At 40.4% G+C, this 27,880-nt stretch overlaps 1 protein-coding gene and 1 long non-coding RNA gene across 7 annotated transcripts in view; one reads left to right on the top strand and one right to left on the bottom strand.

Moving 5' to 3' along the window:
• LOC118529696 (uncharacterized) overlaps positions 1 to 20,862 on the bottom strand; it is a 406,664-nt gene extending 385,802 nt beyond the window's left edge. For 4 of the 5 annotated variants that reach the window (XR_013443637.1, XR_013443639.1, XR_004914255.2 and 1 more), the window contains exon 1: positions 20,709 to 20,862. This is a non-coding gene — a long non-coding RNA (uncharacterized LOC118529696). Of the gene's footprint in view, positions 1 to 18,751; positions 18,926 to 20,173 lie in introns of all 5 variants that reach the window. The other variant, XR_013443636.1, reaches the window with a different exon arrangement.
• An 87-nt stretch (positions 20,863 to 20,949) lies between these two features.
• The window catches only part of SLC24A2 (solute carrier family 24 member 2), a 249,579-nt gene continuing 242,648 nt past the window's right edge, over positions 20,950 to 27,880 (top strand). For both annotated transcript variants that reach the window (XM_078061283.1, XM_078061282.1), the window contains exons 1-2: positions 20,950 to 21,110; positions 22,953 to 24,036. In XM_078061283.1, the coding sequence (XP_077917409.1) occupies positions 23,107 to 24,036 (930 nt within the window). In that variant the 5' untranslated portion in view covers positions 20,950 to 21,110; positions 22,953 to 23,106. The remainder of the gene's footprint in view (positions 21,111 to 22,952; positions 24,037 to 27,880) is intronic.

Genomic DNA, 27,880 nt, shown 5'->3' with positions numbered 1-27,880 from the left:
CATTCACCAAGAACTAATCATGGTATCCTAATTTCTTTTCCTTTTTTGATTGCTTACTAGGTTAGTACAAGAGATTGAAATCATTCACTCATGTAACGTGATTATTAAGATCCTTCTGTGTGTCAGGATCTGTTCAAGGGTTTGGGGATAACACAGTAACAAAGTAACTGTCCTCACAGAGCACACAGTACAGTGAAATTAACCATATATTTTTTTATTTTGAATAAGCTTCCTAAGATGTATTTTTGAATAAGATGAAGTTATGTGCTCTTCATGATAACATTATTGGGTAGATTTCTTATCAGGGGAATGGCCAAACATTAAAGAATTGATTAATGGATTCATGTACACTTGGACAGCAGTCTCTAAAAGAATAGCACAGGGGATGTCAGTCAATGGCATTGCTTTATTCAATTATTTTACCAACAATCCGAAATGTAAAACAGAAGCATCCTTATTAAATGTACAGCCAAAGAGTGTAAGTCAATATGATGAATGACAAAATCAAGACTTGTCAATATTTTCCATGAAACGTAGGTGGGCTTTCATGCAAGGCTATTCCATTATCGACAGCATTATGTCCCTTTATCACATTATGTTGACAGGTGTCAAGAATAATATGTTTGTATGTATTCAATCACTGTGATAGTTTGCCAAATTAATATGTCAGTTTTAATAACTGAAACATTTCTTTCTTATAAAGTTCAAGAAAGTACTGACATCTCTATTACAATATTATTTATTAAAATGAAATCTCCAAACATCTGACAATAATTAATGTAATATACCATATCAACAGAATAAAGGACAAAAACCACATGATCATCTTAATAGATGCAGGAAAAGCATTTGACAAAATCCAATACCTCTTCATGATAAAAACACTCAGTAAACTAAAATAGAACAGAACTTTCTCAACCTGATAAAGCCCATCTGTGAAAAACCCACAGCCAGCATATAGTCAATGGTGAAAGACTGAACACCTCCCCTGAGGTCAGGAAAAGACAGCTCTTGCCACTTCTATTCAACATAGTCCTGGAGGTTCTAACCAAGATAATTAGGAAAGAAAATGAAATAAAAGACATCTTGATTGGAAAGGAGGAAGTGAAACTCTCTATTTCCAAATGATATGATCTTGTATATAAGCTATTCCAAGGACCCACTAAAAGACTGTTAGAACTAATACACAAGTTCAGCAAGTTGCTGGATATAAGATAATATACCAAAATCAGTTGTATTTCTATACAGTAGCGATGGACAATCCCAAAATAAAATTAAGAAAACAATTCCATTCATAATAGCTTTGAAAAAAATTAAATACTTAGGATTAAATGTAACTAAAGGGATATAAAACATGTACTCTGAAAAGCTACAAAAAAATGTTGAAACAAATTAAAGAAATTAAAGAAGACCTAAATAAATGGAGAGAATTCGCATGTTCATGGATCGAAGGACTTAATATTGTTAAGATAGCAACACTCCCCAAATTAGACTACAAATTCAACACAATCCCTATCAAAATCCTAGGTGACCTCCTTGTAGGAATTCATATGGAAATGCAAAGGACCCAGAATAGCCAAAACAATACTGAAAAAAAACACTGTTGTAGGACCCACACGTCCTTATTCTTCCACAACATCAGATGTTCTAGACCACCATTCATTGTCAGTATCATTTCTTCTTCACTAAATAAAATTCTTCCTCGCTAAAAACAACTGTACATTTTTAAAATATAAATTTAATGGTATGTGTGTTACATCTCAATAAAGATGTGTTAAAAACCCTAGTTCTCCAATTCATTTCAAAATGAAATTTTTTCATTTCTCAAATATTTAACTACCCCCTTTCACAATTTCTAATAATGGCATAATTCCCAAACTATTTTTTAGCTCTAGCACTACAAGCTGCCAACTGAGGTGCAAATATTTTTCTAATTTTCATTATTTCATTTCCCTTATCTTACAAAATATTGGCTAATTCTCTCTGATGTTTTTTGATGAACAGTAGTAAATATAAAGTTATCAAGAATATATATATTTTGAGGGGAGGAGCAAGATGGCAGAGGAGTAGGAGACCTGGATTTCGTCTGGTCTCAGGAATTCAGCTGGATAGGGATCAAACCATTCTGAACACCTACGAACTCAACAGGAGATTGAAGAAAAGAATAGCAACAACTCTCTGAGCAGAAAAGCGACCACTTTCTGGAAGGTAGGACGTGCGGAAAAGTGAATCCAAGGCGATATTCGGGAGGATAGACGGCAGGGGAGGGGCCTCCGTCCGCCACTTCTGGCAAGTGATAGAGCAGCGGAGCACAAAATCGGAACTTCTAGAGGTCGGCTCCTCTGAGGGACGTCACTTCAGTGGCTAAGCAGGGGGTGGAACCCTCACAGGACAGTGTGGTCTCAGGACCCTCAGGGTCACAGAAAGACCGGGGGTGCCTGAGCGTGGCAGAGCTCCCAGGTATCTGAGCAGGGAAGCTGGCTGCAGAGACGGAGCCCAGGCGCGGGCTCTCAGCTCGGGGTTGCCATAAACTGTGATCCACGGCACAGTCGGGCCACTGCTCCTCCAGCAGGGACCCAACAAGCAGCAGATCTGGGGAGACTCCCCTTCCTCCCTGGGAGGAGAGGCGCGGGAGCGCACTGCAGGGATCTGCTGGGTTTGGAGACTCCACACGGAGTCGGGTGCCAGAGATAGAAACGCTCGGTCACAGGCCGGGTGAGCACGGAGTGCGGCCAGAGACCGGGGAGACGGGAGTGACTGACTGCTTTTCTCTGGTGGCACACTGAGGAGGGGGGCCCCGAGTTCTCGGCTCCTTCGGGGCAGAGATTGGGAGGCCGCCATTTGCACTCTCCTCCTCCAAAGCTGTACCGAAAGCTTGCAGGGAACAAAAGCCCCCGAGAGCAAACCCGAGCAGATTACTTAGCCTGGACAGGGCAAGGGCGGGGCAATTCCACCTCCGGCAAAGACATTTGGGAACCACAGCAACAGGCCCCTCCCCCAGAAGATCAGCAAGAACAGCCAGCCAAGACCAAGTTTACCAATAAATGAGAATGGCGGAACTCCAGTGCTAGGGGAATACTGCGCATAGAATCCATGGCTTTTTTACCATGATTCTTTAGTCTTTCAAAGTTAATTTTTTTAATTTTCTTTTTTTTCTTTTTCTTTTCTATTCTTTTTTCTTTTAATTTTTCTTTTTCCCTTTTTCAACCAACATCTTATCAATCCCTTTTTAAAAAATCTTTTTTATTTTTCATTTTTAGAGTCATATTCTATCCCTTCATAGTAGTTAACCTTATTTTTGGTATATATATATATAAGTTGTTCTCTCTTTAAAATTTTGGGATACAGTTTCTTCTAACAAACAAAAATATACCCTAAATCTCTAGTATATGGCTTTGTCCTAGTCTCCTGCCTGATCACATTCTCTCCCTTTTTTTTTTTATATCTTCTTCTTTCTTTTTTCAACCAACTTCTTATCTTATCAATTCCTTTTATAAAATCTTTTATAATTTTCATCTTTACAGTCATAGGCCATCCCTTCATCATATTTACCCTTATTTTTGTACATATATAAGCTTCTCTTTCTTTAAAATTTTGGGAGTCACTTTCTTCTAACAGACCAAAATACGCCCAAAATCTAGTGTGTGGCACTGATCTATGCACCAGCCTGATCATATTTGATCATATTCTGGTTTTGTTTTGTTTTTTATCATTTTCTTTTTTTTTTTTTTTCTTTTTTCTTTCTTTCCCTTGCTTTTCCCCTGGTTTCAGGTCTCTTCTGATTTGTTTAGTGTATATTTTTCTGGGGTCGTTGTTACCCTGTTAGCATTTTGTTCTCTCCTTCATCTATTCTCCTCTGGACAAAATGACAAGACAGAAAAAAATCACCTCAAAAAAAAGAACAAGAGGCAGTACCAACTGCCACGGACCTAATCAATACAGACATTAGTAAGATATTGGAACTAGAGTTCAGAATGACGATTTTAAAGATACTAGCTGGGCTTGAAAAAAGCATAGAAGATATTAGAGAAACGCTTTCTGGAGAAATAAAAGAACTAAAATCTAACCAAGTCGAAATCTTTAAAAAGGCTATTAGTGAGGTGCAATCAAAAATGGAGTCTCTAACTGCTAGGATAAATGAGGCAGAAGAAAGAATTAGTGATATAGAAGACCAAATGATGGAAAATAAAGAAGCTGAGAAAAAGAGAGATAAACAACTACTGGATCATGAGGGCAGAATTCGAGAGATAAGTGATACCATAAGATGAAACAATATTAGAATAATTGGAATCCCAGAAGAAGAAGAAAGAGAGAGAGGGGCAGAAGGTATATTGGAGCAAATTATAGCAGAGAACTTACCTAATTTGGGGAAGGAAACAGGCATCAAAATCCAGGAGGCACAGAGAACCCCCCTCAAAATCAATAAAAACAGGTAAACACCCCGACATCTAATAGTAAAACTTATGAGTCTCAGAGACAAAGAGAAAATCCTGAAAGCAGCTCGGGACAAGAGATCTGTAACCTACAATGGTAGAAACATTAGACTGGCAACAGACTTATCCACAGAGACCTGGCAGGCCAGAAAGGACTGGCATGATATATTCAGACCACTAAATGAGAAAAATATGCAGCCAAGAATACTGTATCCAGCTAGGCTCTCATTGAAAATAGAAGGAGAGATAAAAAGCTTCCAGGACAAACAAAAACTAAAGGAATTTGCAAACATGAAACCAGCCCTACAAGAAATATTGAAAGGGGTCCTCTAAGCAAAGAGAGAGTCTAAAAGTAACATAGACCAGAAAGGAACACAGACAATATACAGCAACAGTCACCTTACACGCAATACAATGGCACTAAATTCATATCTTTCAATAGTTACCCTGAATGTAAATGGGTTAAATGCCCCAATCAAAAGACACAGGGTATCAGATGGGATAAAAAAAAAAAAAGACCCACTGATATGCTGTCTGCAAGAGACCCATTTTAGACCCAAAGACACCCCCAGATTGAAAGTGAGGGGGTGGAAAACCATTTACCATGCTAATGGACACCAAAAGAAAGCTAGGGTGGCAATCCTTATATCAAATTAGATTTTAAACCAAAGACTATAATAAGAGATGAGGAAGGACACTATATCATACTTAAAGGGTCTATCCAACAAGAAGATCTAACAATTGTAAATATCTATGCCCCTAACATGGGAGCAGCCAATTATATAAGCCAATTAATAACAAAATCAAAGAAACACATCGACAACAATACAATAATAGTGGGGGACTTTAACACCCCCCTCACTGAAATGGACAGATCATCTAAGCAAAAGATCAACAAGGAAATAAAGACTTTAAATGACACACTGGACCAAATGGACTTCACAGACATATTCAGAACATTCCATTCCAAAGCAATGGAATACACATTCTTCTCTAGTGCCCATGGAACATTCTCCAGAATAGATTACATCCTAGGTCACAAATCAGTTCTCAACCGGAACCAAAAGATTGGGATAAGTCCCTGCCTATTTTCAGACCACAATGCTTTGAAACTAGAACTCAATCACAAGAGGAAAATTGGAAAGAACTCAAATACATGGAGGCTAAAGAGCATCCTACTAAAGAATGAATGGGTCAACCAGGAAATTAAAGAAGAATTTAAAAAATTCATGGAAACCAATGAAAATGAAAACACAACTGTTCAAAATCTTTGGGATGCAGCAAAGGCAGTCCTAAGAGGAAAGTATAGAGCAATACAAGCCTTTCTCAAGAAACAAGAAAGGTCTCAAATACACAACCTAACCCTACACCTAAAGGAGCTCGAGAAAAAACAGCAAATAAAGCCTAAACCCAGCAGGAGAAGAGAAATAATAAAGATCAGAGCAGAAATCAACGAAATAGAAACCAAAAGAACAGTAGAACAGATCAATGAAACTAGGAGCTGGTTCTTTGAAAGAATTAACAAGATTGATAAACCCCTGGCCAGACTTATCAAAAAGAAAAGAGAAAGGACCCAAATAAATAAAATCATGAATGAAAGAGGAGAGATTGCAACCAACACCAAAGAAATACAAACAATTATAAGAACATATTATGAGCAACTCTATGCCAGCAAATTAGATAACCTGGAAGAAATGGATGCATTCCTAGAGATGTATCAACTACCAAAACTGAACCAGGAAAAAATAGAAAACCTGAATAGACCTATAACCACTAAGGAAATTGAAGCAGTCATCAAAAATCTCCCAACAAACCAAAGCCCAGGGCCAGATGGCTTCCCAGGGGAATTCTACCAAATATTTAAAGAAGAATTAATACCTATTCTTCTGAAACTGTCCCAAAAAATAGAAATGGAAGGAAAACTTCCAAACTCATTTTAGGAGGCCACCATTACCTTGATCCCAAAACCAGACAAAGACCCCATCAAAAAGGAGAATTACAGACCAATATCCCTGATGAACATGGATGCAAAAATTCTCACCAAATTACTAGCGCATAGGCTCCAACAGTACATTAAAAGGATTATTCACCACAACCAAGTGGGATTTATCCCTGGGCTGCAAGGTTGGTTAAACATCCACAGATCAACCAATGTGATACAAGACATTAATAAAAGAAAGAACAAGAACCATATGATCCTCTCAATAGATGCAGAAAAAGCATTTGACAAAGTACAGCAACCTTTCTTGATCAAAACTCTTCAGAGTATAGGCATAGAGGGTACATACCTCAATATCATAAAAGCCATCTATGAAAAACCTACAGTGAATATCATTCTCGATGGGGAAAAACTGAGAACTTTACCCCTAAGGTCAGGAACGCAGCAGGTATGTCTACTCTCACCACTGCTGTTCAACATAGTATTAGAAGTCCTAGCCACAGCAATCAGACAACAAAAAGAAATAAAAGGCATCTGAATCAGCAAAGAAGAAGTCAAACTCTCACTCTTTGCAGATGATATGATACTTTATGTGGAAAACCCAAAAGACTCCACCCCAAAACTGCCAGAACTCATACAGGAATTCAGTAAAGTGGCAGGATATAAAATCAATGCACAGAAATCAGTGGCATTCCTATACACCAACAACAAGACAGAAGAAAGAGAAATTAAGGAGTCGATCCCATTTACAATTGCACCCAAAACCATAAGATACCTAGGAATAAATCTACCAAAGAGGCAAAGGATCTGTACTCAGTAAACTATAAAATACTCATGAAAGCAATTGAGGAAGACACAAAGAAATGGAAAAACGTTCCATGCTCATGGATTAGAAGAACAAATATTGTGAAGATGTCAATGCTACCTAGAGCAATCTACACATTTAATGCAATCCCTATCAAAACACCATCAACTTTTTTCAAAGAAATGGAACAAATAATCCTAAAATTTGTATGGAACCAGAAAAGACCCCGAATAGCCAGAGGAATATTGAAAAAGAAAAGCAAAGCTGGTGCCATCACAATTCCAGACTTCCAGCTCTATTACAAAGCTGTCATCATCAAGACAGTATGGTACTGTTCACAAAAACAGACACATACATCAATGGAACAGAATAGAGAGCCCAGAAATGGACCCTCAACTCTATGGTCAACTCATCTTCGACAAAGCAGGAAAGAATGTCCAATGGAAAAAAGACAGTCTCTTCAACAAACAGTGTTGGGAAAATTGGACAGCCACATGCAGAAGAATGAAACTGGACCATTTCCTTACACCACACACAAAAATAGACTCCAATTGGTTGAAAGACCTCAATGTGAGACAGGAGTCCATCAAAATCCTAAAGGAGAACACAGGCAGCAACCTCTTTGACCTCAGCCGCAGCAACTTCTTCCTAGAAACATCGTCAAAGGCAAGGGAAGCAAGGGCAAAAATGAACTATTGGGACCTCATCAAGATAAAAAGCTTTTGCACAGCAAAAGAAACAGTCAACAAAACCAAAAGACAACCAACAGAATGGGAGAAGATATTTGCAAATGACATATCAGATAAAGGGCTAGTATCCAAAATCTATAAAGAACTTATCAAATTCAACACCCAAAGAACAAATGATCCAATCAAGAAATGGGCAGAAGACATGACCAGACATTTCTGCAAAGAAGACATCCAAATGGCCAGCAGACACATGGAAAAGTGCTCAACATCGCTCGGCATCAGGGAAGTCCAAATCAAAACCTCAATGAGATACCACCTCACACTAGTCAGAATGGCTAAAATTAACAAGTCAGGAAATGACAGATGTTGGCGGGGATGCGGAGAAAGGGGAACCCGCCCACACTGTTGGTGGGAATGCAAGCTGGTGCAGCCACTCTGGAAAACAGTATGGAGGTTCCTCAAAAAGTTGAAAATAGAGCTACCATATGACCCAGCAATTGCACTACTGGGTATTTACCACAAAGATACAAATGTAGGGATCCAAAGGGGTACGTGCACCCCGATGTTTATAGCAGCAATGTCCACAATAGCCAAACTATGGAAAGAGCCAAGATGCCCATCAACAGATGAATGGATAAAGAAGATGTGGTATATATATACAATGGAATATTATGCAGCCATCAAAAGGAATGAAATCTTGCCATTTGCAACGACATGGATGGAACTGGAGGGTATTATGCTGAGCGAAATAAGTCAATCAGAGAAAGACATGTATCATATGATCTCACTGATATGAGGAATTCTTAATCTCAGGAAACAAACTGAGGGTTGCTGGAGTGGTGGGGGGTGGGAGGGATGGGGTGCCTGGGTGATAGATATTGGGGAGGGTATGTGCTATGGTGAGCGCTGTGAATTGTGTAAGACTGTTGAATCTCAGATCTGTACCTCTGAAACAAATAATACATTATATGTTAAAAAAAAAAAAAAGAAGATAGCAGGAAGGGAAAAATGAAGGGGGGGGAATCAGAGGGGGAGACGAACCATGAGAGACTATGGACTCTGAGAAACAAACTGAGGGTTCTAGAGGGGAGGGGGGTGGGGGGATGGGTTAGCCTGGTGACCAGTATTAAAGAGGGCACGTACTGAATGGAGCACTGGGTGTTATGCACAAACAATGAATCATGGAACACTACATCAAAAACTAATGATGTAATGTATGGTGATTAACATAACATAATAAAAAAAAGAATATATATATTTTATATCTTTAGTTGTCATTCAGATATTATTGAATATGGTGGTTAATATCAAATTAAAATATCCAGAAAAATTTTAAATCATGGTTAAAACTCCAAATTTTCTCTTTAACATTACACTAGCACATCTGTATAAAGTTCAGTAGAGTTTTTATGTCAACATATTTCACTGAAATCATTTCTTTCTGGCACCACCAACAAAAACTTTTTATAGCATTTCAGATCTTATTTATGTCAGCTCTTTATAACATATTTATATTAGCTTATTAGATCAATATTGAAAAGAAAAAAACAATTTCTAAATTTCTCCAAGGGGCTGAATTTTTCATTTAAAGGAAATTATTCTGTGTTTACATAAAGCAATTGAAACATCAATACTGATTGAAATTTTACTCTTGATTTATGTTTTCCAAAATGTAGTGTTCTTTTCCAAAGGTTACAAAGATACAGATTTGAAGGGATACATGCAGCCCAATGTTTATAGTAGCATTATCAAAAATAGCCAAACAATGGAGAGAGCCCAAATGTCCATTGACTGATGAATGGATAAAGAAGAGGTGGTACATATATACAATGGAATATTGCTCAGCCATCAAAAAGAATGAAATCTTGCCATTTGCAATGACATGGATGAAGCTGGAGTGTACTATGCTAAGTGAAATAAGTCAGTCAGAGAAAGACAAATATCATGCGATCTCACTCATATATGGAATTTAAGGAAGGAAACAGATGAACATTGGGAAGGGGGAAAAGAAGAAAGGGAAATAAGCCATAAGAGACTCTTAATGATAGAGAATAAACTGAGAGTTAATGGAGGGAGGTGGGTGGGGGATGGGCTAGATGGATGATGGGTATAAAGGAGGGCATTTGTTATGGTGAGCACTAGGAGTTGTATGTAAGTGACAGATCACTGAAACTGGTACCTAAAATTTAAATTAAAAAAAAAGTTTAAAAAAAAGTAGTGTTCTATTGTCAGTAAACATATATTTTTTAAGGATTTATTTATTTATTTATTTATTTGAGAGAGAGAGAGAGAGAGAGCATGCACATGCACATGAACGAGGAGAGGAAAGGAAGGAGGGGCAGAGGGAAAGAGAGGAGAGAGGCAGACTCCCCACTGAGCACAGTGCCCAATGATGCAGGGCTCAATCTCATGACTCTGAGATCATGACCTGAGTCAAAATCAAGAGTCGGATGCTTAACCAACAAAGCCACCCAGGCGCTCCAGTAAACCTATGCTTTCAACAAGCCAGAACTAAAAACATAGATTATAATTATGTATCTATATTGATATTATTCTTTTTTCACAGTTCTATTAAATATTCATGCCTAAAAATGTCCATTCTTTTTAAGGGTTTTCAAGTAACTTCATTTACTTTCTCAAGAATTTGACTTAAATTTTTGAAATTTTTATTGAATTTTTATTGAACTTTTGAATTTTTATTATTTCACTCACCCTTGATATTTTAAAATTTTTTCCTTAATGATGATCATAAATTTCTTATGCTTAAATCATAAGATTTAACAAAACATGATTCCTTTTATTTATTTCTTTGTTGTTTATTTGTCTTTTTTTAATTTTTTTTATTATGTTATGTTAGTCACCATACAGTACGTCATTAGTTTTTGATGTAGTGTTCCATGATTCAGAATGCATATAACACCCAGTGCTCCATGCAATACGTGCCCTCATTAATACCCATCACCTGATTCCTAATCTAATAAAATGTTTAACATTTTTACCTTTTAATAATATAATTTTGATGTCATTTCTTCTTTATACTCCCACAGATTCAAATTATTCCTGTTAATTATATTTAACAGAAATATTGAGAAACATATCCAAACTTTGCTGTCCTTTCATTCTAGGTATTTCTATTCAACATTTCATTATAAATACTTACATTCCAAAACATTAAAATATATACTTACACAAGAATTACAACATAGTAACTATAAGAGACAAATAAAAAACACTATTTAGATTCAATAGCAACTATAATTCCAGGATGAAGACAAACTGGTCATTCTCCTAAATCACAGGCAGTTTTATAAAGAACACACAATCTATCTGCACTGTTTACTGGACTTTGGCCAACTAACTATAGAGCTATCACTATTTCTCAGATGTTTTTATGACAGGTGGCCATTTATCAAGGGTTGCTGATATATCCTACAATATTTCACTAGAACTAATGAGTTTATATTATGAATGAACTTCACTGTTGCTATAATAACATTTACCAAGAGGTACAGAAATATTTCAGTATTTTAATAACCAGTCTGGCCATTAACTATCAGTCCTAAGTCTGCATGGACAGCTCCGTGTAAGGATCAAGAAAATTACTCTTATTAAACGATGTTCGGGGTGCCAGGGTGGCTCAGTCGGTAAAGCAACTGCCTTCGGCTCAGGTCATGATCCCAGGGTCCTGGGATCGAGCCCCGCATCGGGCTCCCTGCTCGGCGGGAGGCCTGCTTCTCCCTCTCCCACTCCCCCTGCTTGTGTTCCCTCTCTCGCTGTCTCTCTGTCAAATAAATAAAAATAATCTTTAAAAAAATAAAAAATATAAAGGATGTTCTCTGTTATAGTCTGATGTATGCCTAGTATGGAAAACTGTCAGGACAGGAAGTATTTGAGGGAAAATAGTGACCCTTCCCTAATACTTTTGCTAAGGACTTGGCCAAGTCAAGACTGGAAGTTCATTGGTCCTCTCAGTAGAATAAATTACAAGGCAAATTACCACTGGTTATTGGGGGGAAGTAGAGATATCCAGGGAAGAGCATTAGCAGAGAAGATTCATCCTTGTCAATCCGTTCATGAGAGAAAGACACATCTGACTTCCCAATAGCAAGAAACATACATCAATATAAACAATAGGGTCTTTCCACACTGAGGTAAATATATAACAATGTCCATTGCAGTGCTATTTATAATTGGAAAACAACAATAGGGTAATTGGAGAATTGTTAAATAAATTGTGATCCACCTATAAGATATTATATAATAAAAAAAGTAGCCTTTCAGTAAAGGTAGTATATTAATGTATGTCTTCATTTGCCTCACTGAATGCCTCCAAATCAACAAAACTAAACTATATAGTAAAGGGAGTCCCATCTATAATGAGCCCAGGATATGGCTCTATTCCAAATTACCAATAATAAAGAATTCTGTAAAATATAGTGATATTTGGGAAAATTAAGTAAGAATTCCAAAAAAAAATAACAGATAATGTTCCAGGAATAGAGCTCAATGATATTCCCTCAAGATCAGTGATGGGCATAAGAAATCTAATCCCTTGCTTGAAACAATAATTAAAGTAGGCTAAGCGACGGGAGAATATACCTTAGTGTCACAGGTTCAAGTCATAGATTGGCAAAGCTGGAGTGGTCAGAATGTGGGCTAGCCTTATTGTTTTCTTGGACTTGGACTCTAACTACACATGTTTTGGGTTGAATACCCCCACCCCACCAGCAAATTCATGTCTACCTGAAACTTCAGAACGTGATTGTTTTTGGAAATAGGGTCTTTGTAAATGATAGTAGCTAAAGAACTCAAGAGGAAATCATCACAGATTTAAAGTGGGTCCTAAAACCAATGACTGATGTTTTTATAAGGAGGGGAGAGGATATAGAGAGACACACAAGGGAAAAGGCCATTTGAAGAAAGAGGCAGAGAATGGAGGGATGCAGCTACTAATCAGAGAATGCCAAGGGTTGCTGGGACCCACCAGAAAAGGTAGAAGAGGTAAATAAGGAAGGATCCTGCCCTGGAGCCTTCAGAGGGAGCATAGTCCTGCCATCTCCCTGATTTCAGACTTCTGGCGTCCAGAACTGTAAGAGAATACATTTCTGTTGTTTTAAGCTACAAAGTTTGTGGTAATTTGCTCTGGCAGCCAGAGGAAACTAATATACCACATAAATAAACTGGAGTGTGATGAAGGAGAGAGGGAGGGAGTATCAAGCAGATTTGCAGTGCTGACCAAAGTGGATTGAATAGAAACAAACACCAAATGGCTAAACACAAAACGTCTGTGATCTATTAGCCTTCATTATGAACCACAAAAAAAGACTGAACGCTGTCTCCAGCTGACATCCAGCAAGGAAATCAAGACTTTAGTCCTACAAGTGCATGGAACAGAATCCTCCCAATACCTGAATGAGCAGGAAACAGATTTCCCTTTGAGCCTCCAGAAAAACAGCCTTGTTGACACCCTAATTTTTAGTCCAGTGAGACTATACTGGACTTCTGACCTACAGAACTGCTTTCAGTTTAAATTTTAAGACGCTGAGGTTGTGTTGTTTATTTTTTTTAATAGCAGCAATAGAAAACTAATTGAGCAAGGATACAGGATAGGCCCCGAAGACAGAAATCTTCGTTGAAAGTCTTAAAGAAGCAATCACATCTCCAAAGATCCTTCCCCATCCTGTGTAGTTAGGAGATGGCCCTTCTCACTCATTGTTCTAGGTGTTGAACATAAAGTAATGAACAAGGCAGGAAAAGTCCATGGCCTTATGAGGCTTTATTATCTAAGCAAGGGAAGAGAAGCTGCTAGACCTAAGGACTAAAAGCAGAGAATTAGTATATAGAAAAGAAACAGTCAAAGAACAAGATAGAGCTTTTAAAAATTAAAAATATAACAAGTGGCCTTTTTTAATACTAGAAGGGTTAAATGATAAAGCTGAAAATCTTCTGAGAGAAATAAAATGGAGAAGAAAAAAAACGCCTTAATTAGAGGATCAGCCAAAGAAGGTAGCAGGCGTGATGTCTCCTGAGGGGGAAGCACACAACAGGCAGATCAACTGAGACATTTGAAAATACTGAGGGAAGAATGTACAGTGCCATCAGAGAGTTTGGGGTGAATTCGTATACTAGACAGCTCAACTGATGATTATATTTGCATAATTCAAAGGATGTATTGTTGATTAAAGATGTGAATATTAATTTATTCAAAATGGCGACATAACTCTGTGGAAAGGATGGGGAAAGGATTATGTTGAGATGAGGGCTTCAGGGAGTGAGTGTGGGGACACTGTAAGAGGAAGAAATCTTTTTCTTTCATAATAGGAATTTAATAGCTAACATCCCCATAGGAAAAATGAAGAGATAAAAAAATAAGCCTACTACTCTGAAACATAATGATAAGGACTAGGGAAGAACAAACAAACAGCTAAAACCTTCAAAACTGATACATCTGGGGACAAGGAAGCAGGAGTTGTGGGGAGAAAAAGCTGCAGTTTTTTTAAATAAGCCTTGTAGTACTATTTGCAGTATTTGATATTACCTGTTGTCCATCTCGATTCTGAACAAATTGAGAAATAAGCAAAATGGAGTGGCAGGTGGTATCACTCTATCACCTAACACAATAAGGTATCACTCTTATTCCGATAAAAGCTAATTTGGGGAGCTGATGAGTAGGAGCACCAGACAGACTTATTAACTGAGTCCCAGTGTTGGGCCAGGGGAGGCCTGCTCCCAAGGTATCAGGACCCCCAAACGTACCACCACACACATATCCATTATTTGGAGGGGGAGGGGTGTTGCTGAACTGAACACCCTGAGACCCCTGAACTGGGAAAATGATTAGTGATGCATTCATTTTACTTTCATGAGTTGAATCAAACAAGGATCTTATTTCAGTGTTCAAACCAAAGATCCAGTAGCACATTCCTGCTGGCTTGCCCTACATTAAACTAGAAAAGAAGTCAAAGCGTATGGAAGAGAAGTTGATGCTCAAGGCCAGAAATTCTGAGCCAGAGATAGGTAAAGAGAGAATGTAGTTTAAGAAGGAAGGTAGCAGGTGTACACTTTTTTTGAGCTGTTAGAAAGAAGTGCTCCTTGTTTGCCCGCCCAGTGGACTGTCCTGACTCTGCCTTTTGCCCAGCAGGTCTCCTTTTACCAGTATTATTTATCCTTCTCTCCTTGCGACAGTGAAGTCGCAAGGAAAAGAAGCCCCTAAGTGACAGGGGCACCCTGGAGGTCACTCAGGAAGTCCCTGCTAGAATCAGGAAGACAGCCAGGGTTTTAGACTCTAGGTCCATTGGTGGAATCAATAGACCATGCTCCTGCCCTCCTCTAAGCCTTGCCTCAGCACTGTGCCTACCTTGGTGCCCAGGAGGCCTGAGCTGAGCTGGTGTTGCAAAGAGAAACTCAATTTTTGTGCTTCCTGAGCATTTAAGCCCGGAAAAATTCCTGTCCCTAATGTAAGAATCACAGGCATTCATCATTTCTCATTTCCTAAATAGATGAAAAAGAAAAAAGAGCAATAATTTGGGTGTGTTGCTTTAAGTGCTATTGCAAAAACCACTGTCAAAAGCAAAGAAGTCTGTACTTACATCCCTCAACCCCACAGATATTTTTTTCTGCTTTTATGGTTCTTATTGAACTGGAAGGGGAGAGCCACTGGCCAAAAAAAGAGCCAAACGCAAAGGAAAACAAAGTTGGCCCAAAGTCGGCCCAGGGTTGGGAGCCAAAGGAGAACATTTTTCAGAGAACATCAGGATTTTATTTTCGTATTTACGCCTGTGATTTTTAAATAAGCAAAACAGATCTTCTTAAGAAGTGAAAGTTATCCTAGATTGTAGACCAGCTGGTGGTAGAAAGAAACCCACAGGCATCACCTAATGATATGATCACAACAGGAAAAAATGCGACTCTTAGTTAGGCAGGGACTAAAAATCTCAGTCATGTAAAAGGAGGATTAGTAGAAAGAACTTGGACGTTGGAACCAATATTGGGCAAATGAGAGCCACTTAATATTGGGCAAGCTACTTAACCTCACTGAGCCTCAGTTTCTTCATCTGTAAAATGGGAATAATAGTGATAAAAGTCATGAGCTAGAAGAGATAAATGAAAACTTGTTCAGGGCAGCTATGCAACATATGTTAGTTCCCTTTGTTTGTTCCTGTTCTCCACTGTGGTAGCCATTAGTGCCGGCCACCAAATCTTTCCCTTCTTTCCCAAGCACATAGCGCAACTGTACCTTCTTGCTCTCTTGAAAATATGGCCAGGTGCTTTGCTTTGGCCAATGATCTCTGAACAGCAGTAATGCGTCACTTCCCAGCTAAAGCTTTAAAATCGAGTACAATGCATCTTTTTCCTCTGGTAGCAACTGGCAATGTTCCAGATAGTGACCAGCCTGGAGTCAGGAGTGAGCATGACATGGCAAAATTCACAAAGAACAGGTAGCATAAATAAGAAACAAAAACCTTTGTTTCTAGCCACTGTGAGTTTTGAGCTCTTTGTTACTGTGGCAGAACCTGCACCTCCTGATGGACTCATTCTCCTTTGAGTAACTGCATTTGCCATCAACTCATTAAATCATGCCACAGATATGTGTTGAACAAATGCCAAGCACTGTGTTAGATGCTGGGAAATGCAGGATACTGATTCTTGTCCTCAAGAAGCTCAAAGGAAGGGGCGCCTGGCTGGCTCAGTCATTAAGCGTCTGCCTTCGGCTCAGGTCATGATCCCAGTGTGCTGGGATCGAGCCCAGCATTTGGCTCCCTGCTCCCCGGAAACCTGCTTCTCCCTCTCCCACTCCCCCTGCTTGTGTTCCCTTTTTCACTGTCAAATAAATAAATAAAAATCTTAAAAAAAAAAAAAAAAAGAAGCTCAAAGGAAGAAGGAAAGAAGAGGGGCATTGTCAGGAGTCTTTTAAAAATATCCCTCCAAAAAAATAAAAATAAAAATAAAAATATCCCTCCATTGATGCTAATATTGAATGAGAGTCAAGGATGAGAATTACTGCTTTTGTGCATAGGGAATCCTTCCTTTGTGCCCTGATTACCTGCAGATATTAGTAACAGAAAGGGTGGGATTTTAATGAAAGAAAGGAAGAAGGTTGTGTGTTGGGAGGAGAATGAAAAAAGAGGTGGTTAAACTGACAAAGTAAAAAGTGAGTATTTCATGTTGTCTCTTGGTTGCCCACAACTTCCTGGCTCAGCTATCTCTCTTCCACTTTCCCCTCATGAAATTTACTAGAACATTTTTCCTTTAGACTGAATATCAAGTGAAAAACAATATAGAATTGCTTATTATAACTTTAGAGCCATTTACTTTTTAAAAATTCTCAATTTATTATGGAAAAGATATGAAATAAAAAGCCCAAAACAATAAATTTCTAATGGTGAAATTGTAGGCACAGTGCCAATTGGAGGTGTCATTTTGGGTGGAAGCAAGGGGAACTCACCAATCCTATTATACACCATGCCATCCTATGTTTCTATGTTTCTATCTAAACGATACGGGTGCTTAGTAAATTATTAATTAATAGCCCTTTGGCAGTTTTCATTAAGGTTTTTCTCTGAGGTTTTATCCTGTTCTTTCATTTGGAACCTATTCCTCTGCTTCTTCATTTTCCCTGACTCTCTGTGTTGGTTTCTACGCATTAGATGAAATAGCCAACTCTTCCAGTCTGGAAGGAGTGGCCTCATATAAGAGATGAACCTTATTGTTCAACCTTGTCCTAGCTCTTCCTTATCTCTCAAACCTTTGTGATTGTCCAAGCAGCCTATTTTATTTGTAGCTGTAGTTCAGGGAGTGCCAAGACCTATCAGTGTCCCAGAGCGGAGGATCTCAGCCCAGAAATGCAGGCTGATTAGAAGCCAGACCCTCAGGTACCAGCTTTTAAAGTATGCAAATATATACAGTCCTACGGGGCCACAAGTGTAAGCCCCACAGGCCACCAGTGCTAAGTGACCTAGACGTGTCCTTGGCAAACGTCACAAAAATCGGGGGTCCAGACAAGTGTATGAGGCTCTATAGGAGATACCTGGGAGCTGTAGCGAGGCACAGAGAGAGCACAGAGAGGGTATGCACTGGTCTAGACCCTTAGATGTATGCCAAACGTCAAGCCTGCCCCTCGGGCCAAAGCTCCAGAACAAGCAAATGAGCCTCTTGCACTGAAAGACTGAGGGTGTGTTTCAGGCTGCTGTCTGGGCAGAGCCCTGGGGTTGGGGGCGGGGGGGGGGGGGGGGGGGCCGCACCTCGGAGGGGGGGGAGGTGCACAGCCTGCCAAGAACTAGCTCTTTGATTGTTCCAGGCCTGTGGCAGAGGGAGAGTGTAGAGACGGCACCCACCCAGGAAAGAAAAACCAAAGAAGGAGAAGTCTAGGATTAAAAACAAACACCGGAAGAACACAAAGAAGATGGCGCGGGACCCTGCCGACGCAAGACAGGAGCAGAGCGAAAGAGGGCGCCTGCCAGGCTCCCACCCAGGACAGCATCCCCGTAGGCCCCCACATGTGTGTCAGACAGGGTGCCTGCCCCTCAGGGCGAAGCTCCAGGACACGCAAGGGGGCTCCCCCACAGGAAATCCCGGCGCCCCTGAACCAGGGTTTCTGCCCTGGGCCCTGGGGCGGCTAAGTCGGAGCGAGCCCTTTAAGAGCTGCTTCTCAGGTCATCACAGCCTTGCGGGGCTCGTGGGTGCGACCCCCATTGGTTTTCAAGGCTAAATGTTTCGGGGGGACTTGTCTCTCAGGTGCAGGTCTTTAAAGGAGGGGTGCCTTGCTAGGGGGTTCAAACACCTCAGCTCCTCAAGGAGAAGGCCTGGGTTTTGAGTTCCCTCCGCAAGGTCGGTCCTCCCACCCAGGGTGGGGGTCCTGGCAAGACTGTGTCCCAGCCTCTCTTACCTGACAAGTAGGAGTCTCTCAGCCAATGTTTCTGGGTACTTTTTTGTTTTTTGTTTTTTCTTTTCAGACAAAGTTGTTCCCCATGCAGCTGTAGATTCGGTGCGTTTGCGGGGGGAGGTGAGTTCAGGATCCTCTTAGGTCTCCATCTTGAACCGGAACCTGGTTCCTTTCTCCCTTTGGCAGTTTTATATTAAAAAGACCTTATTAGCTTAAGGATGATCCTGCGCTTTTTAAAATTCATTGTTGATTTTTGAAAGGCTCCCCTCCAGAATTACAAGAAGAGCTCAACATTCTTAACTGGTAATTACCAATGACTCCTATACATTCTATGTTCAAAGAAATCAGTTAATAAAAGGGTAAATATGATGCCAGCTAATGTTTATACTTATGCAGGTATCTAAAAAAATAAAGAGTTGGTGCTTTATAGTTGTAGGAATATTAATAAAAATATATTACAATTTTCTTCTCTTAAGCAGAACCTTGTATAGAAGATCCAGTCCCCACCCCCACCCCACCCCATGTAGCCAGAGACATCCACTGCATCAGAGAATATTAGGATTGTTAGACCAGGAAAATAAAGACAAAGGCAGAGTAAAAGTATAGCCTAATTGGTTACCCTGAAGTCCATTCTGTATTTAGAAAAGGCAAAATAAATGCATGTTGTTCTCTTTTCTCTAAAACAGCTTCAAAATAATGAGCTCATTCCCTTGTATTCCTCAACAGTGACCAATCAACTGAGTTGCTTTAGAATCATTAGGAACTTAACAGATATAATCATATTTGATGTGTTTGAAATAATGGCAATTATTATGAATTTTGGGTGCTCAAAATGACCCAACCTTGCCTAGTGGGAACCTATTTTGATTGATTCTTCGGTCCTTTTGACACAACCCTGGTAGTGGTTGATAGCTTCCTTGCTTTCTGTAAATATTTACAGATAAAATGTCTGGGATTTGCTTTAAAATGATGGCACAGGAAAAAGAGGTAGAGATGAAACAGGATTGGCCATGGATTGATAATTGCCCCATGGAGTTTCCTTACACTATCCTCTTACATTTGTATATGTCTGAAATTTCCAAAATAAAAAGTAAAGATTAAAAACGTTCAGCCTGTGACTTCCAAAAGAGGACCCTGAAATCCTTAGTAAGACAGTAGTCTTAAATGCCTGGTTTTGATGGGAGAAAAAGGGCTTTGTCAGTTTCCAAGGCTTCCCTTGATTTACCAAGAAAAAGTATAGAGATCTGAACCTAAGAGTTTTCCTCAAAATCAAAGGTAGTGAGCTTTCTGGATATGAGGACATTCCCCCCAGCCCCAGGAAGGCATGAAACCCCCTCTAAGTCAGAAAAGAGGAGGAGGGTGGAGGGTGAAGAGAGCAGAAAACGGTGAACTGAAAGCCCCAAAGGTTTTTTTCCTGGTGGGTACCTCTTGACAGTTTTGGTCTTGGTCACAGGGCTGCCTAAAAACGGCTTCTGAGGGTAACCTGTTTGTCTCATCTTCTTCCACTCTTTAGCGCAGATTCTTGCCTCTGATCCCCAAAAACACTGACTCAATTTCTTGGGGTCCAGGAAATCTTGCTTTCCAAACAGGTCAGGAAAGAGCACTGGGCTGGGAGTCCAGAAGCCAGCATGTGAGCCCTGTGACTCAAAAGGACACCGTTTTGGGTCTCAGTTTCATCACCCATTAAATGAAAGTTCAGCCCGCAAGACTCAAGATCCTTCAGTGTCCCAACCTTCCAAACCCGAGATTGCAGGACTCCTGGGCCTGAACACACAGCCCTGCAGGCCTTTATGCCTTTTCACTGAACGTCTTTTCCACCATTACACATTACACAGCCTCCTAAAGAAATAGATGACGGCTGTCACTTTTTGCAGCTAATTGGGAGATGAGGTGCCCCGCAATAGAGAAACCCCAAAGTTGGCAGCACTTTCAGGCTTTGGGAATCAGGCGCGTCACCGACCTGTATGATTTCTCCTCTCTGTCCTTGCTCGCCAGCAAATCCTGACCCCCGTCCCCACTGCGGAGAAATCTCCTAAGAGACGGCTGCCGGCGTAGCCTCTGCGCCCCGGAGGCGTGGAGCAGAGGGCGCGGGAGCTGAGCGCGCTGCGGCCACGCTCCCCGCGCAGAGACGAGAGGGAGGGGCCGGCGGGGGCCGGGCAGCACCAGGGGCGGCGCGCGGGGCTCGCAGCGGCTCAGTCTCCTCCCGAGCCCAGCCCCGGCCGGCGAGAGCGGCGGCGAGCGCGAGCCGGAGCCGGAGACCGGGCCTCGGAGCAGGGAGGCGGAGGGCCAGAGAAAGCGGCGGACCCGAGTGGAGGGCCGCGCTCGGGCCCCCGCCGCGTGCGTGTCCTCCTGGCGGATCCCGGTAAGTGCGGGCGGCCGAGTCCCCGCCAGCCTCCAGGCTTGGTGGCCGCAGTGGTCGTTGTCCCCAGATCCGGTGGCTCGCATCCCGCTGCTGCACCACAAGCTCACAGGTGGCTCCGCGGTGGACGTGGGGGCCCCAGGCCCCGCAAGGAGTTAGCGAACTCTCTCCGCTCAGGGTCGCGGTTTCCGAGCCCCCGGCGTCTTCCACCCCAACCACCCTTGCTTCCGGCTCCGAGGTGGGGGGCGCGGCGGGGCAGGGCCTGCCGTCGGGGTAAGACACGCCAGAGGAAAGCTCCCCTTCCCCAAACCACCTACAAACGATTCGGGGAGATGCGGGCCAAGCGCCTTCCCCAGCTGCGTCCCTGCTTGCTCGTGGGGCGTCTGTCCTTTAGTTTTATTTTCCTATTAACCCACCAGGGAAAGTTTGGGACCACACAAGGCAAAGTTGGGGCGCGGCTGGGGGTGCACTTCTCTGGCAGAGGCAGCTCCGGTGGAGTGGAGCGGCGGGTTTGCAGGTGGAACCAGCTCGCTGGAGCTGATCCTGCGCCCTGGGAGTTGAGTCTGTCCCTGCCGGTAGCCCTGGCCAGGCATTGTGACAATCCCCGGAGCCCTGTGAGTCGCTTAATCTTTGGTGCTAAGCGTCGACATCTGCAGCCAGCCGAGAATCTCTGTGATGGGTAGCAGCATCTTAGCCTGGTTTGACTTGTGTTCTTGCTCTGCTCTGCAAACCTGAGCTGCGGCTAATCCCAGTGTTTAAATGGCGTGTGTTTAATTAGCTTATTTTACACCTGGGATGATCTCAGCGAGCCTCTAAAATGAAATCGTTGATATAAAAAGCAACAACAGTGTTTATAAAGAAAAATTTAAATAGGAACCTTCAGAATAGCCGCTGTCGTGTCTAGGTATCTAGTTTTACCCATCTCTGTGGGATAGAGAATGAAAACTGCTTGAATATCTAACCTACTAGAAGAGTCAGTGTCGGGGCTATTTTTGTCAGATTTTGTGGACAGAGGTATTGCTGCAGCTTGCATATTGTTTACGAAATACACATTGAGTCTCTAGAAATAGCCTACTTGTTAGGAGTTGTTTGATTTACTATGTTGTCTATTTTACACATGACTTAAGGTTGTTTTTAAAAATAAGCTTTAGCTGAAAACAATATCTAGATGTTTAGGGAAGACAGTCCATGTCACCAGAACATTCTTTTGTGAACTTAAAATTTTAAAGGGCTATTTTTCTGCATCAGACATAGGAGAAGCTTTTCATGAAAAATAAGATGCTGAGGTCTTTATGTGTATAGGAAAAGAGTGCTATCTCCTCCGACACTCAGTGCTTTCAAATGATAGATTAGATCAGAAAAGCGTGCCTTTAACTGGAATTACATAATTAGGCTGAAAGAAAACACAGTGAGTAATTATTGGTTGTCAAGTACTTAGTTCTAAAAGAAGTGGTATCTTTTATCACTGGGCGGTTGTTACATGATTAAAGGTGGGATAAACTGATAGATTTTCATCTACAAATTTTTTTATATTTAACACACACATCTACATAGTCTAACCAACATTGGATTTACCAAAATGTTTGAGTTTATAAATACATGATTGTTATTAAGTGCTTACTAGGTGCCACATCTTATTCTAAGTGTCTCATCCTCAAAGCAGTCCTTGGTGGCAGGTGCTGTAATTGTTTTTATTTCTGAGATGGGGAAACAGAGGCACAGAGAAGTTACATAACTTACCCAAGGTCAAACACAGGATGGGACTTTATCATACCCACAAAGTTCTTTTTGTAGAAAAGACGTGATTTTGTCATTTACCTCTCCTTGTTTTAATTTTCCTTTAAGCGTAAATGTCGAAAATATTTCCTGTGAAGCATAAGAACCCCTGATTGTGGAAGGCCCCACAAGCACCATTGACCGTAAAGTGAAGAAAAGTATGAGAGAACCGTCTGGTTGAGTCTACAATCAGAAGACCACCACATCCACAAGAAGACCCAGGATGGATCTGCACCAAAGCACTGCCATCCCTTTCCTTGAGAAATGGTGTTTGGAGAAGTCACTGTCTGGCTTCAGGAGACATTATAATGTCAGAAAAAAACTGAAGTTAGTTCGAATCTTGGGCCTTCTCATGGGCCTAGTAGCCATTAGCACTGTCCCATTTTCAATCAGTGCCTTTTCTGAGACAGAGACACAGAGCACAGAAGAGGTTGTTGGTGCAAGTGGCCCCAGCGCGGCACACGGTCACCGTCAGAGAACTCTCTTAGATTTAAATGACAGGATTCTGGATTATACTCCACAGCCACCTCTTTCTCAGGAAGGCACGTCTGAGAACACTACAGATCATGCCCAAGGAGACTACCCAAGAGACATCTTCTCCCTCGAGGAGCGAAGAAAAGGCGCCATCATTCTGCACGTCATTGGAATGATCTACATGTTCATAGCCTTAGCCATTGTCTGTGATGAGTTCTTTGTCCCTTCTTTGACTGTCATCACTGAGAAATTGGGCATCTCTGATGATGTGGCCGGAGCCACCTTCATGGCTGCGGGGGGCTCAGCCCCAGAACTTTTCACATCTCTCATAGGGGTATTTATTGCTCACAGCAATGTTGGCATAGGCACAATCGTGGGCTCAGCAGTGTTCAATATCCTCTTTGTTATTGGCATGTGTGCTCTGTTTTCTAGAGAAATCTTAAACCTGACATGGTGGCCACTCTTTCGGGATGTGTCCTTCTACATCGTTGACTTGATCATGCTGATCATATTTTTCCTGGATAATGTTATCATGTGGTGGGAAAGCTTGCTTCTCTTAACAGCTTACTTCGGCTATGTGGTTTTCATGAAATTCAACGTCCAAGTAGAAAGATGGGTGAAGCAAATGATAAATCGCAATAAAGTCGTCAAGGTGACAGCACCAGAGACCCAAGCAAAGGTTGGTGGTGGCGGTTGTTTATTTAATGTTCTGAATAATTATGTTTTCGAGATCTGCCACTTTTTTTAATGGGATGGTGTTTGGGGCTAGTGTGGATAGCAGATTGCTTTGGGGCAGTGGGAAAACATAATTTGGGGATATCCTGGTGGTTATCTCCTAAGTTCTCAAGCTCCTGGCTTCAGAGTAAAACACTGATAAATATACGTTATGTAAGTATCCCAGAGTGGACTCAACAGTTATTTACATCTGGAAGTAGGCATAATGATTTTGTGAGCCATTGAATTTTCACGGGAGAGTGTGTGTATGTGTAGCTTAGCAAATTGCAGGTATTTTTTTTTAAGTAGGCACATGACAATGGTCAAGAACCATCTCTTTAAAGATGTTTAAGGAAGAAAGTTTGTTTGTGTCACCAGAGCTGTACCTTTAAGTCAGCAGCAGGGCCCAGAAGGACTGGTCATTGGAATGGTCACGGCCATTTTTCTTGATCCACATGATGATCTTCAGACCACTTGACCAGGAGCTGATGGAGATCCATGAGGGGGAGTCATTGCCAAGCCCTGCTGTCTGTCTCCATGGCTTGATGACCCATTTTGCATGCCATGATAAACATCAGCCAAGATAATTTTACAGTAGAATTTCAGGGAGTTTTCATGAGAAGAGTGGCCATCCTTCCACTTAGGTGGTGAGCAAATTGGTATAGCGCTGAGAATAAATTGATCTGCTAAAACGTAAAGTAATTTTTTTAAATAATGGATAAACAACACCAGTAAAATCTTATGTTAAGTATAGTAATGAAGTTCTGATTCATATCCTAACATTGGAATGTTGTCTCTGAATGTAATTTTAAACAGAAAACCAAAATACATATGCAGATTTTTCATACTAGCATCTGGGAAAAATCTCATGTATGCAAAAAACAGATGTTGAGTGGAGGGTGAGATATTTTATCAAAAAAATAAAAGATATTAACTTAGCATAATTCCTTTATGTTCAGGTTGGATGACCACCCATCATTTTTGTAGCAACCATGACATGGAAGCAAAAAAACCCCAAAACACCAGTAATATTGCTGTTTATTATGTGTAAAAGAAAAATGTTTTCTACTATATTTTTTTCTGACATTTCACTCAGTGTATGGTTGTTTGTTAGAAACTGTAGTAAAAAAAAAAAAGTCATTTAGCAGTAGACATGGCAAGTAAGCATTCAGATGTTAGAACTGAATACACATCCTTGAGGGCATTGTTGGACCCCTCTCCCTGCTCTAATTTTGTAGCCAAAATGATGATCCCTCAAGCCTGATTGCTAGTTTGAGCAGTTCACATTAATAATCTATGTGTTTATTTCAGTTAGAGTACTTAATAATTGCCAAGGGAAAGACATATTTTTTTTAGAGTCAAGGAAACAATTTGGTGTCTTATAAATATCCTGGGCACATCAAGGGTAAAAAGTCTTTTCGAGGGCTTAGTATATTTTTGTTTTGTTACACAACAGTGGAACTTCACTAACTTAATCACAGATTCTGCTGAAGGTTATACTGACAACATTTGTGATAAAGCAATTTGCAGAGCAATCTGATGGTGTATTTAAGATTGCAGGGGGATTTTATATTCTGATTTGAGGAGGAGCTGATTTTGTGCATTTGGGAATAACTTTTTAAATACAGTTTACAGGCAATATTTAATCAGTTGTAAACCATTCATTAAAGTAGCTCTGGCAGGATCTTTACCTACTACAGTAGGTGACTGTCATGTCAATTTTATGATATTTAAAAGTCAGCAGCTTAGGTTGACAATCCTTAACAGTAGTTATTCAAATCCATAATTTAGTGCTATGCTTAATATTGTGCAGTTTTTAAATTTGGAAGTTCTGGATTTACCTAATTAAAAAAGAAAGTAGATTAGATTCATGTCTATTTCTCCTGTTTCTTATTTTCCCCCCAAAATATGTTCATTGTATTATTTCCCTTGTTAGCACTGAATAGCTTTAATTTATTCCTTTTAATCGTTATTATTTCTTTTGGCATTCAGTAACTAAATTGAACTATAAATTATCACAGGAATAGAATTTTTTTAAGCATAGCTATGTCTTGTTTGGTGTTCCTCAAAAATGCTAGAACACATTTTTAGGAGGAACAGTGTATAATGATAGGTGATTTCCTTCAGGAAATTTCACCTTGCCAGTTTCACTTTTGAAGTATTGTTGGGGAAAAAAAAATTTGTTTCAGCAGTTAGTCTTTATCATATGCCTGATTCAGAATCTTATGACCAAGCACTGAACATAATGTGTCCCAAAGAGGGATGAGTCCTTGAATGTGGCCATCTAGTTCTCTAACCGGCAGAGTAGATTTCTGACTACATACCCCACCATCCTACAGAAACCAGTGCTTCTGATATCATCAAACCTTGCAGGAAAGAGACCCTAACCCAAGTGCAGCCCTCAATGAAGGCTTCATGGAGAGGAATGTGCTGTAGAAGAATTTAGGAAGCAAAATACTCAGCATGTTTTTGTGTTTGTCTTTGTACAACTATGGAGAACGGGAGTTTGGGAAACTAGAGGAAACATATTTTAGATGTTCTTGTACAAATCATCCGTGATTCTTGCTAAAAAATCATCAACTCTCCTGGGCTTTGGGCAGTGAACTGTTTTGGAAACTATTTGCTTCATAGACAAGTTGAAAATTCTAATTTGTTTCCATTATTGAGGATATATATCATGGGGCAATTGGGAAGCATGGAAAAATGTGAGCTGCGTTTTTTTTCATAGTGACGGTAATAGTTTCTCATCTCATTTAATTTTTACACCCTGTGTGTGGTTTTTATTTGTCATTACTATTATTTCTTTTAGTGATAATAATATCCTTTTTAAAAAGTTGTGTGGTATCATGATAGGGTAAATAGATCTGAGCTTTGACTCAGGGTAAAAAAAGATTTTGACCTCAGTGTGTAATCAGCCTGGTGATCTCAGAAGTTATATAAATTCTCTGAGCCTTGGTTTCCTAATTTGAACATGAAAATAATAATGCCTACTTCATGGAGCTAGGAAAACTATTAAATGAAGAAATGAACGCTAAGCAGCTAACATGGTCCTTGGCAAATGTGGGTTATTCAATAAATGTTAGTTCTTTTCCTTTTATCGTCTCTTCTTAAATGAAAAGTAAGTCAAAATAAATTTTTTTTTTTAAGATTTATTTATTTACTTGAGAGAGAGAGTGTGCATGTGAGCGGGGGGAGGGGCGGAGGGAGAGGGAAAGAGAGACTCTCAAGCAAACTCCGTGCTGAGCACAGAGCCTGATGTGGGGCTCCATCCCACAACCCTGAGACCTCAAGAGTCCAACGTTCAACCAACTGAGCTACCCAAGCATCCCTAAAATACATTATTTTAAATTCAAGAATTTCACATTTTTAAAAACTGGAATTCATGCCAGTGAATCACTGAGTTAAGCAGGTCATTGTCTCCCTTAGGGGCATAGGCTATTTGTCATAGTATGATATTTATAAGCCCTCGTTCACATACAGTGAATATATGCAGACCAGCTATTATCATAAACTCTAAGGAAACCTCCAAATGCATTTATTGTCCTGAAATTTTATTGTGTAGACTTTTGCTTGAAATAAGTAGGCCATTAACTGGGGTTAAGAAATATCGATGCTGAGCAGAGATTTTTGTTTTCAGGGTATTCTTATTTATAAATGATTGGGACTCTCTTCTAAAAACCTCTCCATGGCTGGTCAGGAATAACTCTGAATCCTGCAGGATGTGAAGCAGTGGAATCTCAGGGCATCCAGAGCATTTTGCTGTGTTTCTGGCCTGGCTGCTGAAGGTCCCTTGATCTGTTCCGTGCTAG

Source organism: Halichoerus grypus, chromosome 14 (assembly GCF_964656455.1).
Source record: "Halichoerus grypus chromosome 14, mHalGry1.hap1.1, whole genome shotgun sequence".
NCBI classification, from domain to species: Eukaryota; Metazoa; Chordata; class Mammalia; order Carnivora; family Phocidae; genus Halichoerus; species Halichoerus grypus.
Note: the sequence above shows the minus strand (reverse complement) of the source record. Positions and strands in the feature narration are given on the sequence as shown.